The 13,557-nt window shown below is 34.4% G+C and overlaps 1 protein-coding gene across 1 annotated transcript; it reads left to right on the top strand.

Moving 5' to 3' along the window:
* The first annotated feature begins 4,451 nt into the window (after window positions 1–4,451).
* LOC134258152 (histone chaperone asf1b-B-like) lies at window positions 4,452–12,014 on the top strand. The gene is made up of 3 exons (XM_062740704.1): window positions 4,452–4,589; window positions 4,773–4,949; window positions 11,479–12,014. Exons 1-3 carry the CDS (start codon window positions 4,452–4,454, stop codon window positions 11,689–11,691), a joined length of 528 nt encoding a protein of 175 aa, XP_062596688.1. The 3' UTR covers window positions 11,692–12,014.
* Window positions 12,015–13,557: the final 1,543 nt, after the last annotated feature.

The raw sequence follows: 13,557 nt of genomic DNA, 5'->3' as shown, positions 1-13,557 counted from the left end.
TAATACTATATCAACAATTGTATTAAGTACATGTTTATAGTCCGTTAATTATCATACAATTTCTTCTTAAAGAAAAAATTAATTATTCTGTGTGTGTGTATTATTAACTGGCGGAATTTTCAATCCCTGGCCGGATTCTGCTCGTGTGTATACTTTGTAAACTGTAGGGTATGTGTGGCAAAACGAGAACTGGGTTGGAGATTCGGGTTCATGTTGAAGTTCAGCATACCATTTTCTATAGAACTTGAATAATGTAAGTAATTTCTGCGACAAATACATTAGTATATTTCAGTAATTTTCAAAACAAAAAAGGTTTTCAGTTTAGAATTTTCCGACCCGGTCCTGATTTTCCTAACCCGGCCATTTTAAACACAAGTTGTTGCAGATGCAAATGTTAGAACAAAGTATATATAGTTCAACAGGGATTGTATCATTTTTATTAATCAGAGTTCGTATTCATATGATCTAATTAAGAAAAGAAAAGTTTTGTCTGCCATCGTAACTTCTCGGCAAAACAAAACGTGTTTCTCCGAGCTCGCTGGATGCGTTTGACAGCTCCATTGCACCTGTGTAGACCAAGGCTAATGTTGGTCTTGCGGACACAGGTACATGTAGGCCTATGTGTACTGTTTGTTAGGAGACTGGGTGACCGTAATGCTATGGACTCACGAAATTTACAACAGTTCCATAATTAGACAGTGCAGTTTTTTTTTTATTGACGTCATTATAAACACTGTTAAACATATTAAGTCTAAAAGTTGAATATCTTTGGCTATGGGGTAACCCATATAAATCTATTCTTGTTTACAACGTTGTTTGAGGTGTTGATTGTGAAGTCACAATGCTGCTGCACATGCAGTGACCCTAAAGTGAATACGGCCTCAAATCCTGTGAATATGTAGTGTTATGAACTGTTTGCGTTTATATAAATTATATAGGGACTATAAATAAGCTAATGCCTCAAATCAACCCCAGTCAACAACAGTTACTGTAAATTCTTAATCCCCCTGATAGCAACATTTGTGCTTCAGCAGTATTTGTAACCATTTGCATAGATTATATAGGGACTATAAATAGACTCTATGATAATGTACAATATTGCCTCCAGTCAACAACTGTATATACTTAATCCAACTCCCCCTCCCCCCCCCCCCCCCTTGATAGCAACATTTGTGTTTTCACAGTATTTGTAACCATGTAATAATTCTCTCAGAATGTTTTCTATTTTTTGTATGATAGATCTAAGAGTGGAAGATATATATGTAGGAGCAACCGATAGGCTGCCATGAATCAGAAAATTTTCAAATCGATTCGGTTCTAACAAAAACCTCGATTTTTTAATAAAGGATGACTGCACTTAACGCCGGTTTTTGGGTCTTTTTCAATCTCTGTTGTCACATTTATTTTTGTTTTTATTTTTGCCTCAAATCATTTGTTATCGAGTTTGGTCTATTTGCAAATGAAAGGCAATGTCATAAAGCTTGTATACTGCGTTGTAATAAAATAATTTGGTGTTTTCTTACCCCACCTCTCTGCAAATATCGGGAAATTAGACTTATCTGCCCTTGATTGGAGATAAGATTTATAAATATGCATTAGAGGCGGAGCTAATATTGTGAAGAGTGGTCTAAAATTAGAAAAGTTATTGTATTTATATTTGGTGCATTCCTCTCTCTCTTCTCTCTCCCTCTCGGCATATGTTTTTCACTATTATTTTTTAAGTTTTCAAATAAAGTATATAACTAATAACAAATAATATCGACCGGTAGAAGTAGCCATTGATAATCAACAGCAATGACTGATGTCAACAATTCGCGTGTTCGAATATAATAGCTGACTAGCTCAGCCGGTAATGCACAGAATTTATAATATTGAGATCTGGGATCTGGGATCGAGACCCGCTAACAACATTAAGACTTGCTTTATTTTTTCCTTTTTATAAAAAAAAAGAAAGGAAAACGTCACAATTACTTAAGTTTTTCTTAATTTCTTCTCCTCATAAATTAGTGTGCTTAGGATGGTATGATTTCATTTTTATACGCCCGTCTTAAGACGGGACGTATTATGTTATAGGCTTCGTGTCCGTCCGTCTGTCTGTCTGTCTGTCTGTCCGTCTGTTAGCTTTTCTCGTGTCCGGCTCATAACTTTAATACTATAAGACCTAGAGTTACCAAACTTTATCAGCTGATACATCTTGGGTAGAAGGTGTGTCTCGCACAAAAAGTAGGTCACTCTGACCTTTAATAAAAATGCTATAGCCAAATATGGAAAAATCCTGTCCGGCTCATAACTAGAAAACTAAGAGACCTAGAACTTTCATACTTGGCAAAAGTATACAGCTATTGTAGAAGGTGTGTCGCGGCCTATTTCAAGGTCACTGTGACCTTTAATTTAAGTGAATTTTTTATTAAAAAACTTAAGTCTTTTAAATTTTAAACTTCATAATCCTAAAAACTGTAAAAATATAGTTGTATCCTTATTGTTAAATGTTAAATTAAGTAAAAACTTATTTTTTTCATTATATACTTTACAGCAATCTGTAACAAATGTTTATGCTTTGAGAGGAATTCAGTTTGTCCCATGGGCATAATTATCAAGCACTGGTCAAGAAGAATTTTGATAGCAGAAACTTGCATGTCAAATTAGAGAGAAATTAATGAGTTTATTGTCAGGAGCTAAGACCATCTCTAGCAATGATGCAGCTGTTATCTTAATTTATCTCTTGAGAGTTGGGCAAAAAGAAATGGCCTCATAGTTGCTTGTATTAATTAAGAGTTCTTGATGGCTAGTCCAGATAAAGATCTTCCAATCAGTGTAATGCAATTAAAACAAATTTATGTTTTAGTGTATGATTAAAACTAAATTAGTATTGTATAATATAATTAAAACTAATTATACATGTGTTCATTGAAAAAAATATATATATTTCAATTTTTATATATTTGCAACAAATTGCAGTCATGTCTCACTTAGAATTTTATAGTCTGAAGAAATTATAATTTATGTTTGATTTTTTTTTTATTAAACTGTAGCATTTCTATTATTTCATAAAATATGCAATATTAAACAATTTAAGTTTAAGTAAGCTGCAGATGGATATTTGTTATGCTCTAACACAACCAGTTTAGAGTTATATAATGTATTTGTTATAATCAATCCCTACATTGCAAGTCTCTTAGAGATGTATGACAAGAAATGGAAATTAAATCATTGAAATCTGTGTCAATCTGTTAATCAAGGCTACCTGATTTTCTTGCATCCTAACCAATTTATTATTATTGAACAATATTTGACGGGCGTATCATGCTGTGGCGGGGCACTTTATTATTTACTGGATCTTACTTTGGATGTTTATGATAAGCGATGGTTCAAAACATAATAAATACATCTCTTTTTTCTTGTAGACTACGAACATGTAGAGACATATAATACACTCGAAAATATATAAATATAGTAAAATTAAACGCTTTTGAGATAGATATAAGAATAATCTTATAGATATCTAAGAGAAAGAAAATAACCCGTGGCTCGATGGGAATGGATTGAAACAGATATGGACAATCACTATCGCCCAGCAGAATGCGTGTTTCCTTACACGTCACGTGATGGAATTTGGTATTCACAGAGTTACCTAGGTATAGAAATCACGTGGTTAATTATAATATTCAACAGGTAACAACGTGGTCAAAATGGCCTGTTTACTATAGAGAAAGTGAACACACGAAGAAACAGTTTTTTTCTCTTTTTAACCATGAGCGCATGTTTGTCTATTGATCGTCTTTTAATATGAGGTAATATAGTATATTCATAATTCTTACAACGCTTGCTTGTATCATTGTTTTGGTTTTAGAAGGCAGATCACATTCATGTCAATCTTTAAAGTAAACAAAATGGAAACAACTTAAACAAGCCTCAAATTGCTTGTCTGCATTTACAAAACATCTTCAGCATCAGGGGGTTTGGGTGGTCCCTAGACTTGCCTCACTATTTGTCATTTCAGAATGTTGGCAACTCTATAGTCCCCCATCGACTTCTTCTTCTTACTTTAACATGCTTTGCCATCATTTCTTCCGATTTACCAATCGGAATGCGCTTAACAACAGCAAATGTTAGTATGAAAAAATCAAACCTGAATCCAATCAAAATCCCAGAAAAACTCACCGAATTGAATCTAAAGATTGTGAATAGCAGTTAACGGATATTTCGGTTAATCGTGGCAGCCCTAGCAGCCAAGTCTGTAACCATCATGTTACAATTCTGTATGAATGCTTCCTATTTTATCTGTAGACTTGGAGTGGAAGATAATTTATGTAGGTGCGGCCGAGTCTCTGTAACCATCATGTTACAATTCTGTATGAATGCTTTCTATTTTATCTGTAGACTTGGAGTGGAAGATAATTTATGTAGGTGCGACCGAGTCTCTGTAACCATCATGTTACAATTCCGTCTGAATGCTTTCTATTTTATCTGTAGATTTGGAGTGGAAGATAATTTATGTAGGAGCCGCGGAGTCGGAGGAGCATGACCAGACCCTGGATTCCGTGTTAGTCGGCCCCGTACCGGCAGGGAAACACATGTTTGTATTTCAGGTATATCAACATCTTCTCCAACCAATAACAAATGTGTAACTAAATTTTTCCTTAATGATCATTGGACCTGTTCATAACAGCTCTTTTATAATTTATTAATTGTATAAAACGTTTTAGTTTACAGTAATAAAGGAAATTACTCAAATTATCCTCACACTTGATTCTGACGTTTGACCTTTGTAGGCTGGTCCCCCAGACACAGTGAAGATACCAGTACAGGATGCTGTGGGTGTGACCGTCGTCCTCCTAACCTGTTCTTATCGCAGTAGAGAGTTCATCCGAGTGGGATACTATGTCAACAACGAATATTCCGACCCTGAACTTAAAGAAAACCCACCAAGTTCACCTCAGTACGATAAGGTAAAATGAGGAAATCTAGGGATATTAATAGTGGCAAAATGCACCACTCCAAACAATTGTAACTCAAAATCAAAGTACTCAAAAGAACAGAGAGCCGGGCTCATTTACAGAGTAGAATGGATTTCTTACATGAATCATGTTTATATTCAGATGAAAAAATTATTTTAAAACTATCAATATAAAGGATAAGACACTGACAGTGAGTTTTTCAATCCTAATACCACGGTCCGATTTTGTCAGAATCAGAATTAATCTGGTACCGCAGCTGAATGTAAACAAACAGGCCAGTCTGGTTCCCTCTCCTGCTTTACCTCTTATGTGTATAGAGAACTACGGTAACACTGATTATCAAAAATCTTTACGCTAATGAACTATGTTCTTTGACTTATGAAGTTTTCAAAGTCATTACTACTAATGTTTATTTAATATAGATAAAACTTCGCTTTATTTTATTTTTATTTTTATGCCCCCGTAAACGAAGTTTCGGGGGTATATAGTTTTTGTCGTGTCCGTCTGTCTGTCTGTCTGTCTGTCTGTCTCTCTGTCTGTCTCTCTGTCTCTCTGTTTGTCTGTTTGTCCGCAAAAACTTTAACCTTGTCCATAACTTTTGATTTAGTGGAGCATGACTCTCATATTTCACATGTGTATTCCTTGTGACTAGACCTTTCTTTGGGTACCACCAAATTTGACCTTTTGACCTTGACCTTGGAGTTTGACCCACTTTTACATGAAAATTTTAAAATTTTACTTTGGCCATATCTTTTGAACAGTAGACACCAGGACATTTATACTTCACATATGTAATGTTTGTTGAAAGACCTTTCACTGGATACCAACAACCTTGACCCTTTGACCTTGACCTTGTAGATTTACGTACTTTTGAAAAAACTTTAACCTTGGCCATAACTTTTGAACAGTAAAGGTTAGGGCTTTCATACTTCTTATATATAATCCTTGTGAGAAGACCCTTCATTGGATACCAAGAACTTTGACCCTTTGACCTTGACCTTTGAGATTGCCCTTCTTTAAAAAAACAAATCTTGACCCTTACTTTTAAAGATTAGGGCTAGTGCTTTCATACTTTACATATTTGATTGTTATGACAAGACCTTTTATTTGATAACAAGAACTTTGACCCTCTGACCTTGACCTTGGAGTTTGACCTACTTTTTAAGAAATTGTACGTTGACCATAACTTTTGAACAGTAGACACCAGGACATTTATACTTCACATATGTAATGTTTGTTGAAAGACCTTTCACTGGATACCAACAACCTCGACACTTTGACGTTGACCTTGTAGATTTCCTTACTTGTGAAAAAACTTTAACCTTGGCCATAACTTTTGAACAGTAAGGGATAGGGCTTTCACACTTCATATGCGTAATCCTTGTGAGAAGACCCTTTATTGGATACCAAGAACTTTGACCCTTTGACCTTGACCTTTGATTCCGGGCTCCTTTAAAAAATGCAAACATTGACTGTAACTTTTAAATAGTTAGGGCTATTGCTTTCATACTTTACATATTTAACTCTTGTGACAAGACTTTTCATTTGATAACAAGAACTTTGACCCTATGACCTTGACCTTGGAGTTTGACCTACTTTTAAAAATATTTAGCATTGGCCATAACTTCTGAACGGTAAGGGCTATTGCTTCCATACTCTCCATCTGAACGGTAAGGGCTATTGCTTCCTAGCTGCAGATCTGTAGCTCTCCGAAAAAAAAATATTGATAGACCAGAGAGCTACAGAGCCACCCATTGAAAAAACTGTATATTTATTGCACAAAAAAATGCGCTCGGTTCTCGATTTATTTCTCTATGTTTTTAAAGCCCTAATCTCAAAATATTACTAACCGTGTGTTCCTAACATATTCTTTGACTCTTTCCACAACAAAACATTCCTCATAATTGTTGTTAATAGTCCTCCTGGCCCTGATATTGCAATCATCGGACATTTTGCTTATTTATACTGCCATTTTGGTTTCAAAGATAATTCGGTCCAATGTGCTTCGTTCAGATGTCAAATACGAGAGAACTTGATAGAGGAGAGAGTAATTTTTTGAAATCTTCCATTTTTTGCAATTGAGGTAAGACTTAGGATGAATTAATCAAGAATCGATGGCACTTTTTTGTGCGCAATAAATATACAGTTTTTTCAATGGGTGGCACTGTAGCCCTCTGGTCTATCAATAATTTTTTTTCGGAGAGCTACAGATCTGCAGCTAATTGCTTCCATACTCTCCATAAGTATTCTATGTTGCAAGAGCTTTCATTTGATACCAATTACATTGACCTTTTTACCTTGACCTTGGAGATTTTTGTACTTATTGAAAAAACTTAAACATTGGCTTATTTTCAAATTTCTGGCTTATTTTCAAATTTCAAAATTGTTTTCCAGTGAGAATACCCTATACTTTTGTTACCAATTAATTAAATTAGCATTTAAGAAAAGCTGAATCTTTACTATGTTGCCATACGGGGGCATCTGTGTTTCACAAACACATCTTGTTTTGCTTTATTTAGCATTTGTATTATCTCAAATGCGGTTGAGAGTAAGAACTATATTTTTGCACGTAACTTTAAAATGGCGACTATGGGGTCAACATCCTGCCTTGAACAGGATCACATAAGCCGGCAATTGCTCTTTGAGCAATAAGCCCGGCTAAAAATGGTTAATGTGAGATGAAGCCAAGGTCAATAAGAGATGAAGCCAAGATTAATATGAGATGAAGCAGTGATTGGAAAGGCCAAGATGGTCAATGGGACTATGGCGCAACTGTTAACATTTTTGATGGGCCATTTCGAAAATAAATGGGCCATCAATATAATCTGAAGGGCCATTTTAAGAAATAACAAGTGACAAATAAATATGAAGTACGCGAGAAAACATGTTGTTAATTAACCGAATTCGATTTTTAACGCATGAAATGCAGCAAATTTAAAGGAACTTGCTTAGGATATAACTGACCCGTATTTTTTGTTAAAATTACGACAGTTTTGGAAAGGAAACAGCCCTACCATACAAATGAATGAAGCATTGTACCTCATGTAAGTGCTTCGTTTAACCGGAAGTACTTTTAGACAGGTTTCAACCAATGAGATTTGTTGTTTCAAATTGACTGCATTCAAAACGAAAGTAAAAATAAGAAAGAAAGTCGTACACAAAAAATTTTCAAATAACATCGGTAAAAATTGAATGCGACCCTTGGCGCTATGATTGATTGATTTAATGCGCCGTTTTCCCCTTCAATGCGACTATGGCGCGTGGCGCAAGCCCTTCCCAATCACTGATGAAGCCAAGGTCAATATGAGATAAAGCAAAGTTAATATGAGATAAAGCCAGAGTCAATATGAGGTAAATCTAAGGTCAATATGAGATGAAGCCTAGGTCAATATGAGATAAAGCCAAGGTCAATATGAGATAAAGCCAATATGAGATGAAGCCAAGGTTAATATGAGATAAAGCCAAGGTGAATATGAGATAAAGCCAAGGTTAATATGAGATAAATCCAAGATTAATGTGAGATGAAGCCAAGGTCAATATGAGATGAAGCCAAGGTTAATATGAGATGAAGCCGAGGGTTAATATGAGATAAAGCTGAGGTCAATATGAGATGAAGCTAAGGTTAATATGAGATAAAGCTGAGGTTAATATGAGATGAAGCCAAGGTTAATATGAGATGAAGCCAAGTAATTTGAGATGAAGCCAAGGTTAATATGAGATGAAGCCAAGTAATATGAGATGAAGCCAAGGTTAATATGAGATAAAGCCAAGGTTAATATGAGATAAAGCCAAGGTCAATATGAGATGAAGCCAAGGTCAATATGAGATAAAGCCAAGGTTAATATGAGATAAAGCCAAGGTCAATATGAGATAAATCCAAGGTCAATATGAGATGAAGCCTAGGTCAATATGAGATAAAGCCAAGGTCAATATGAGATGGAGCCAAGGTTAATATGAGATGAAGCCAAGGTTAATATGAGATGCAGCAAAGATTAATATGAGATGAAGCTGAGGTTAATATGAGATAAAGCCGAGGTTAATATGAGATGCAGCCAAGATTAATATGAGATGAAGCTGAGGTTAATATGAGATGAAGCCAAGGTTAATATGAGATGAAGCCAAGGTCAATATGAGATGTAGCCAAGGTTAATTAAACAATAAAATGCTTTCTTTGTTTGTAATTACTAGAATTAACGGAAACAGCTGTTGCAGAAAAAATAATAATCTGCATTAGCGGGTTATGATAGTTTTTTCTGCAATAGCTGCGACAGTTAATTCCAGTAATAACAAAGAAAGAAAGACATTTTATTGTTCTTATTTATATCTGTTTAAATAATCATTTAAAGCAGGGTTCGACATTAACGTTAGTCCGTTAGTCTCAGACTAACACATTTTCATTCGGACTAATAAAAATTGTAGCTAATTAGTCCGAACGGACTAATAAAGTTTTCTGGGGGAAAAAAAAAAATTTACCGATGTTCAAATTTTCGACAACTTTCACTGGAAAACCCCGTAATTATTTTTAACTTTGTAGCTTCTTGGCGGGAAGTTTGGTAATTCTGAGTCAATTCGGCGCTTATTTAAGGACTTGTTGGAATGAAATTAAACATTTTAGCGATCATGATTTAGTATGACACATAAAGAAAGATGTCGGATGTTTAGATGATGTAATCATGTATAGAGGAAAACGAATGAGATCTGGAATACGATCGTAGTTCCTGATTGCACGGTTTCAACGAATTCTTGGTATAAACATTTCATGTAAATGCTTTGTTTATTTGAAAAAATTATAAAAGTAAATTGCAACATTTATTCTATTTAATTATTTTTATTTTTGACGGACTAATAAAATTGCCCGTGGACTAGTAAAAGTAAAGAAGCACTAGTCCGGCCGGACCAAAGCCTAAAAATGTTAGTGTCGAACCCTGTAAAGTAGGATTAAAAAGATTAATTATTGTGTTAATGATGCGAACATCTTTATACGTTTCATTGATGGAATAGCCACTGATCAAGAAATCTGTACAGGCAACATGCCTAATGTAGTTCTTGCAGTGTTAACACAATGGGTTTTCTTAAGAAATAAAGGAGAAAATATTCAGTGGATGTAAATATTATTAGATAAATCCAAGGTTAATATGAGATAAAGCCTAGGTTAATATGAGATAAATCCGAGGTTAATATGAGATGAAGTCAAGGTTAATATGAGATGAAGCCAAGGTTAATATGAGATGAAGCCAAGGTTAATATTGATGTGTTTCTGGTGAATGTCAAACCATATTAACCACATAAAGAGTCCATAATTGTTTTACTGTATAGTCTTATTTGACCAATATTAAATAAAAAAGTCAATGAAATGGAAGAGTGCATGGCAACACCATTTTCATGAAGGAAATTCTATTGCAGAAAGATTTTGAAATTTCCAGATTACAAGTAGTATTCTGAATTTCCTTTTTTCATGTCGATCAGTGTGTAGAGAATAAGTAAAAATACAGGGATAGTCATACAAACTGATTTTCCTGCTCTGATATACACTTGTTCTGGATGTCGCAGCCATCATAAATTGCTTGAAGCTTTTGTGACTTCAAAATCAACTCTGCACATGCACTGACCTTCCAGTAAATATGGTCTTGAGTCCAGTGAATATGCAGTATAATAAACTGTTTGCATTCCTTTGTTTCATAGGGACTATACATTATGTAAATGCAGACTTGTCGAAATTTTTTAACCACTGTCAGACATTTGGTCTGACACAGTCGAATGTTTTGTCGGACCAGTCAAACTTTTGTCAGACCAGATACTTGTACGTTATTTTGATGCCGGTAAAATCATATGAATAACAGCACCAAAATGTCCTTTATTATTATACCCCCCGCTTGAAAAGCGGGAGGGTATATAGTAATCGTAAATTCTGTACGTCTGTCCGTCCGTCCGTCTGTTACGCTTTGGGGTACCCATCTCTTATCCGCAACTCCTCTCATACCACTGAACAAAATTTAATGAAATTTTCACAGAATGTTTATTACAAATTGCAATTGTGTACCTCTTGTTTTACTTTTTGATCCGACACATATTTTGGGTTTCCCGGCCACAGGAAGACATGGACTTTTTCACCAATTATAGCCATATGGGAGGCGGGGGGTATCATTTATTTTCTCAATAGCCTTCAATCTAACAAGTTTCCTTTCTTGGGATAGAGAGTCTTTAACATAGACATAAATGACAAGTTTTATGACTTCGCTATAACAAATTTACTTAGCTAGCGTCAACATGCTGCTGACACGGCCATTTTTTTCTGTGTTTGTGACCTTGAACTACGCATCTCGATCCCAACCTTTATTAAATTTGCATTACGCTCATTTTTTTCAAACGGTCATCTGGACCGACGTTTTCTTAAATGTTATCGGTCCAGACAAATTTTTATCGGGCTTGCCGACAGGACCGACGGATTTCGACAAGTCTGTAAATGTATTATAGTATACAGTTTTATTGATAAATATACTAGTATATATTTTTGTTTTAGGTGGAGAGAAATATCCTAGCTACCAATCCTCGAGTGACAAGATTTAAAATAGACTGGGATGACACACCTGCGACAGATTCAGAAAATGTACCACCCACCAATAGCACGGAATCCGAGTCCAATCAAATGAAAGACGTCTCATTATCAAGTAGCGGTAAACCACTGGCCGCCACATTTAGTACAGAAAGTAACAGCAATATGGAGGTCAACTGACATTGCTCAAAGGGTCATAGGTCATCTCTACGGCAGCACTCACTCCACAGATTCCATCACTGTAACACTTACCTCAGCTATTTATTAATTCAGGATAAACTGAGTTAATTATTTGAAACTTTGTATTATTTTTCTTTGTTTAAGAAAAGCAAATTTAGATGGTGTCCGTACTAAGAGTTCTGTTGGGTTGAATTGAGATAAAAAGTAGAAGAATAGAAAAAAGAAAAATCAAGTATAAAATTTATAGTTAAAAAATGTGTACTGTCAAAAATTCAATTTTGTAGAAAGACTCTTGGGATTACATGAAAATTTTAACTTGATAAATTTAATATATAGTCTGGTGAAAAATTTTGTTTTACTGAAATTTGTTATTTTCTTTTAACTAGTGTTGGCAACGAGTACCCGGTTAACCGGTTAACCGTCGAACGATGCGAGTATCGGTTAGTAAAATTGCTATTCGGTTACTCGGATAAAATGCATCTTATATGGTAAATAGCTGAAAAATGAAATGTTAATTAATTTGTTTTTAAGCGTACAAATAAACATTTCTCTAATTTTCTTTACCGTTAGACTTAACGATCTACATGTATGGTTTCACTAATACGATTGATTGGTTTTCACACTTAATTGATAGCTTTGATTGCCAGCAGTTTATACAAGTTTTGAAGACCCTAGTTATAATTACCTCATTAAATAATTTAACAAGATGCCGCCAAAGATAAGTATATGTATGCACATGCATAGCTTGGAAGTATTTTAAAAGAACAGCTGAGGGCATACTTGTAAAATGTAATTAATGTGAATTGGAGTTATCGTGACTTCAAATTTTTAAATAATTATTCTCAATGGTGACATACATCGGGGGTTGAAAAGTAAAACCATTGTAAAATAGCGTGAAACATTGAATATTTATTTTTTTTCTGATTTTAATTTTTTGATTATAATTATATATAAAATTCAAGATATTGCGTGCGTGCTCTTTTTAAGTTCATAAATAAAGTTAATTCACAACACATCTGTGTTTTATTAGAACTGATGAGTAAAAGATGAGATAAATGATACATATGAATACTCAGTAAATCATCCGAGTAACCGGGTACTCGATCGGAAGGTTGAGCGAGTAACCGGTTACTAAAAATCGTCCGATTTGCCAACACTACTTTTAACCTAATTCATCTACAATTATATAAACTGTTCAGTGGAAAGTAATGTTGATGTTTGTATTTGATTTTGATAAATTGTAGATAAAAAAGTGATAACTTTAACATTGACACCAAATTATTTATTTGTTTTCATAGTATTCAGGTAATCAAAGCATTCTGTCTGGATTCATGAAGAATGTTTAATGACGCACAACAATGAAAGTTCTATTTGTATAAAAAACAGGATTAAATTATACAAGACATTTTCATTCACAATGTAGTGAATTGTATGCTTAAAGAATCATGCTATATTCAACTCCTGTATTAATTGCTGTTATATTGTGAAAAATTTGAACCTCTTGTGGGGTATTCTAATAAAAGTGTGATAAATTGAATACTTATTTAAGTCTTTGCTATATCCGTGTATGTGTATTTAGTCCAGTATAAAAATGCCAAAATCTGCAGTGGATCCACAGGGGATCTCTTGTCTTTTACTAGATAAAAAATGTATTTTGAAATGGATTTAGCCAAGTATGTTAACTATAGAGTTAAATTATTTGAACACAAAGAATTTTAATTGTCGGTATTTTGAATTCTTTTGAGAGGTGATTCTGAATTCTATAAAACAGTGTAAGAAGTTGAAGAAGAAAGAGAAAAAAAAAAAAAAAAAAAAATCAGGGGACACCCGGGTTCGAACCGGGGACCTCTCGATCTGCAGTCGAAT

The sequence above is a fragment of the Saccostrea cucullata genome, unplaced genomic scaffold, assembly GCF_032062105.1.
Source record: "Saccostrea cucullata isolate Sc308-1 unplaced genomic scaffold, CSIRO_AGI_Scuc_v1 ctg15775, whole genome shotgun sequence".
NCBI lineage: Eukaryota > Metazoa > Mollusca > Bivalvia > Ostreida > Ostreidae > Saccostrea > Saccostrea cuccullata.
Note: the sequence above shows the minus strand (reverse complement) of the source record. Positions and strands in the feature narration are given on the sequence as shown.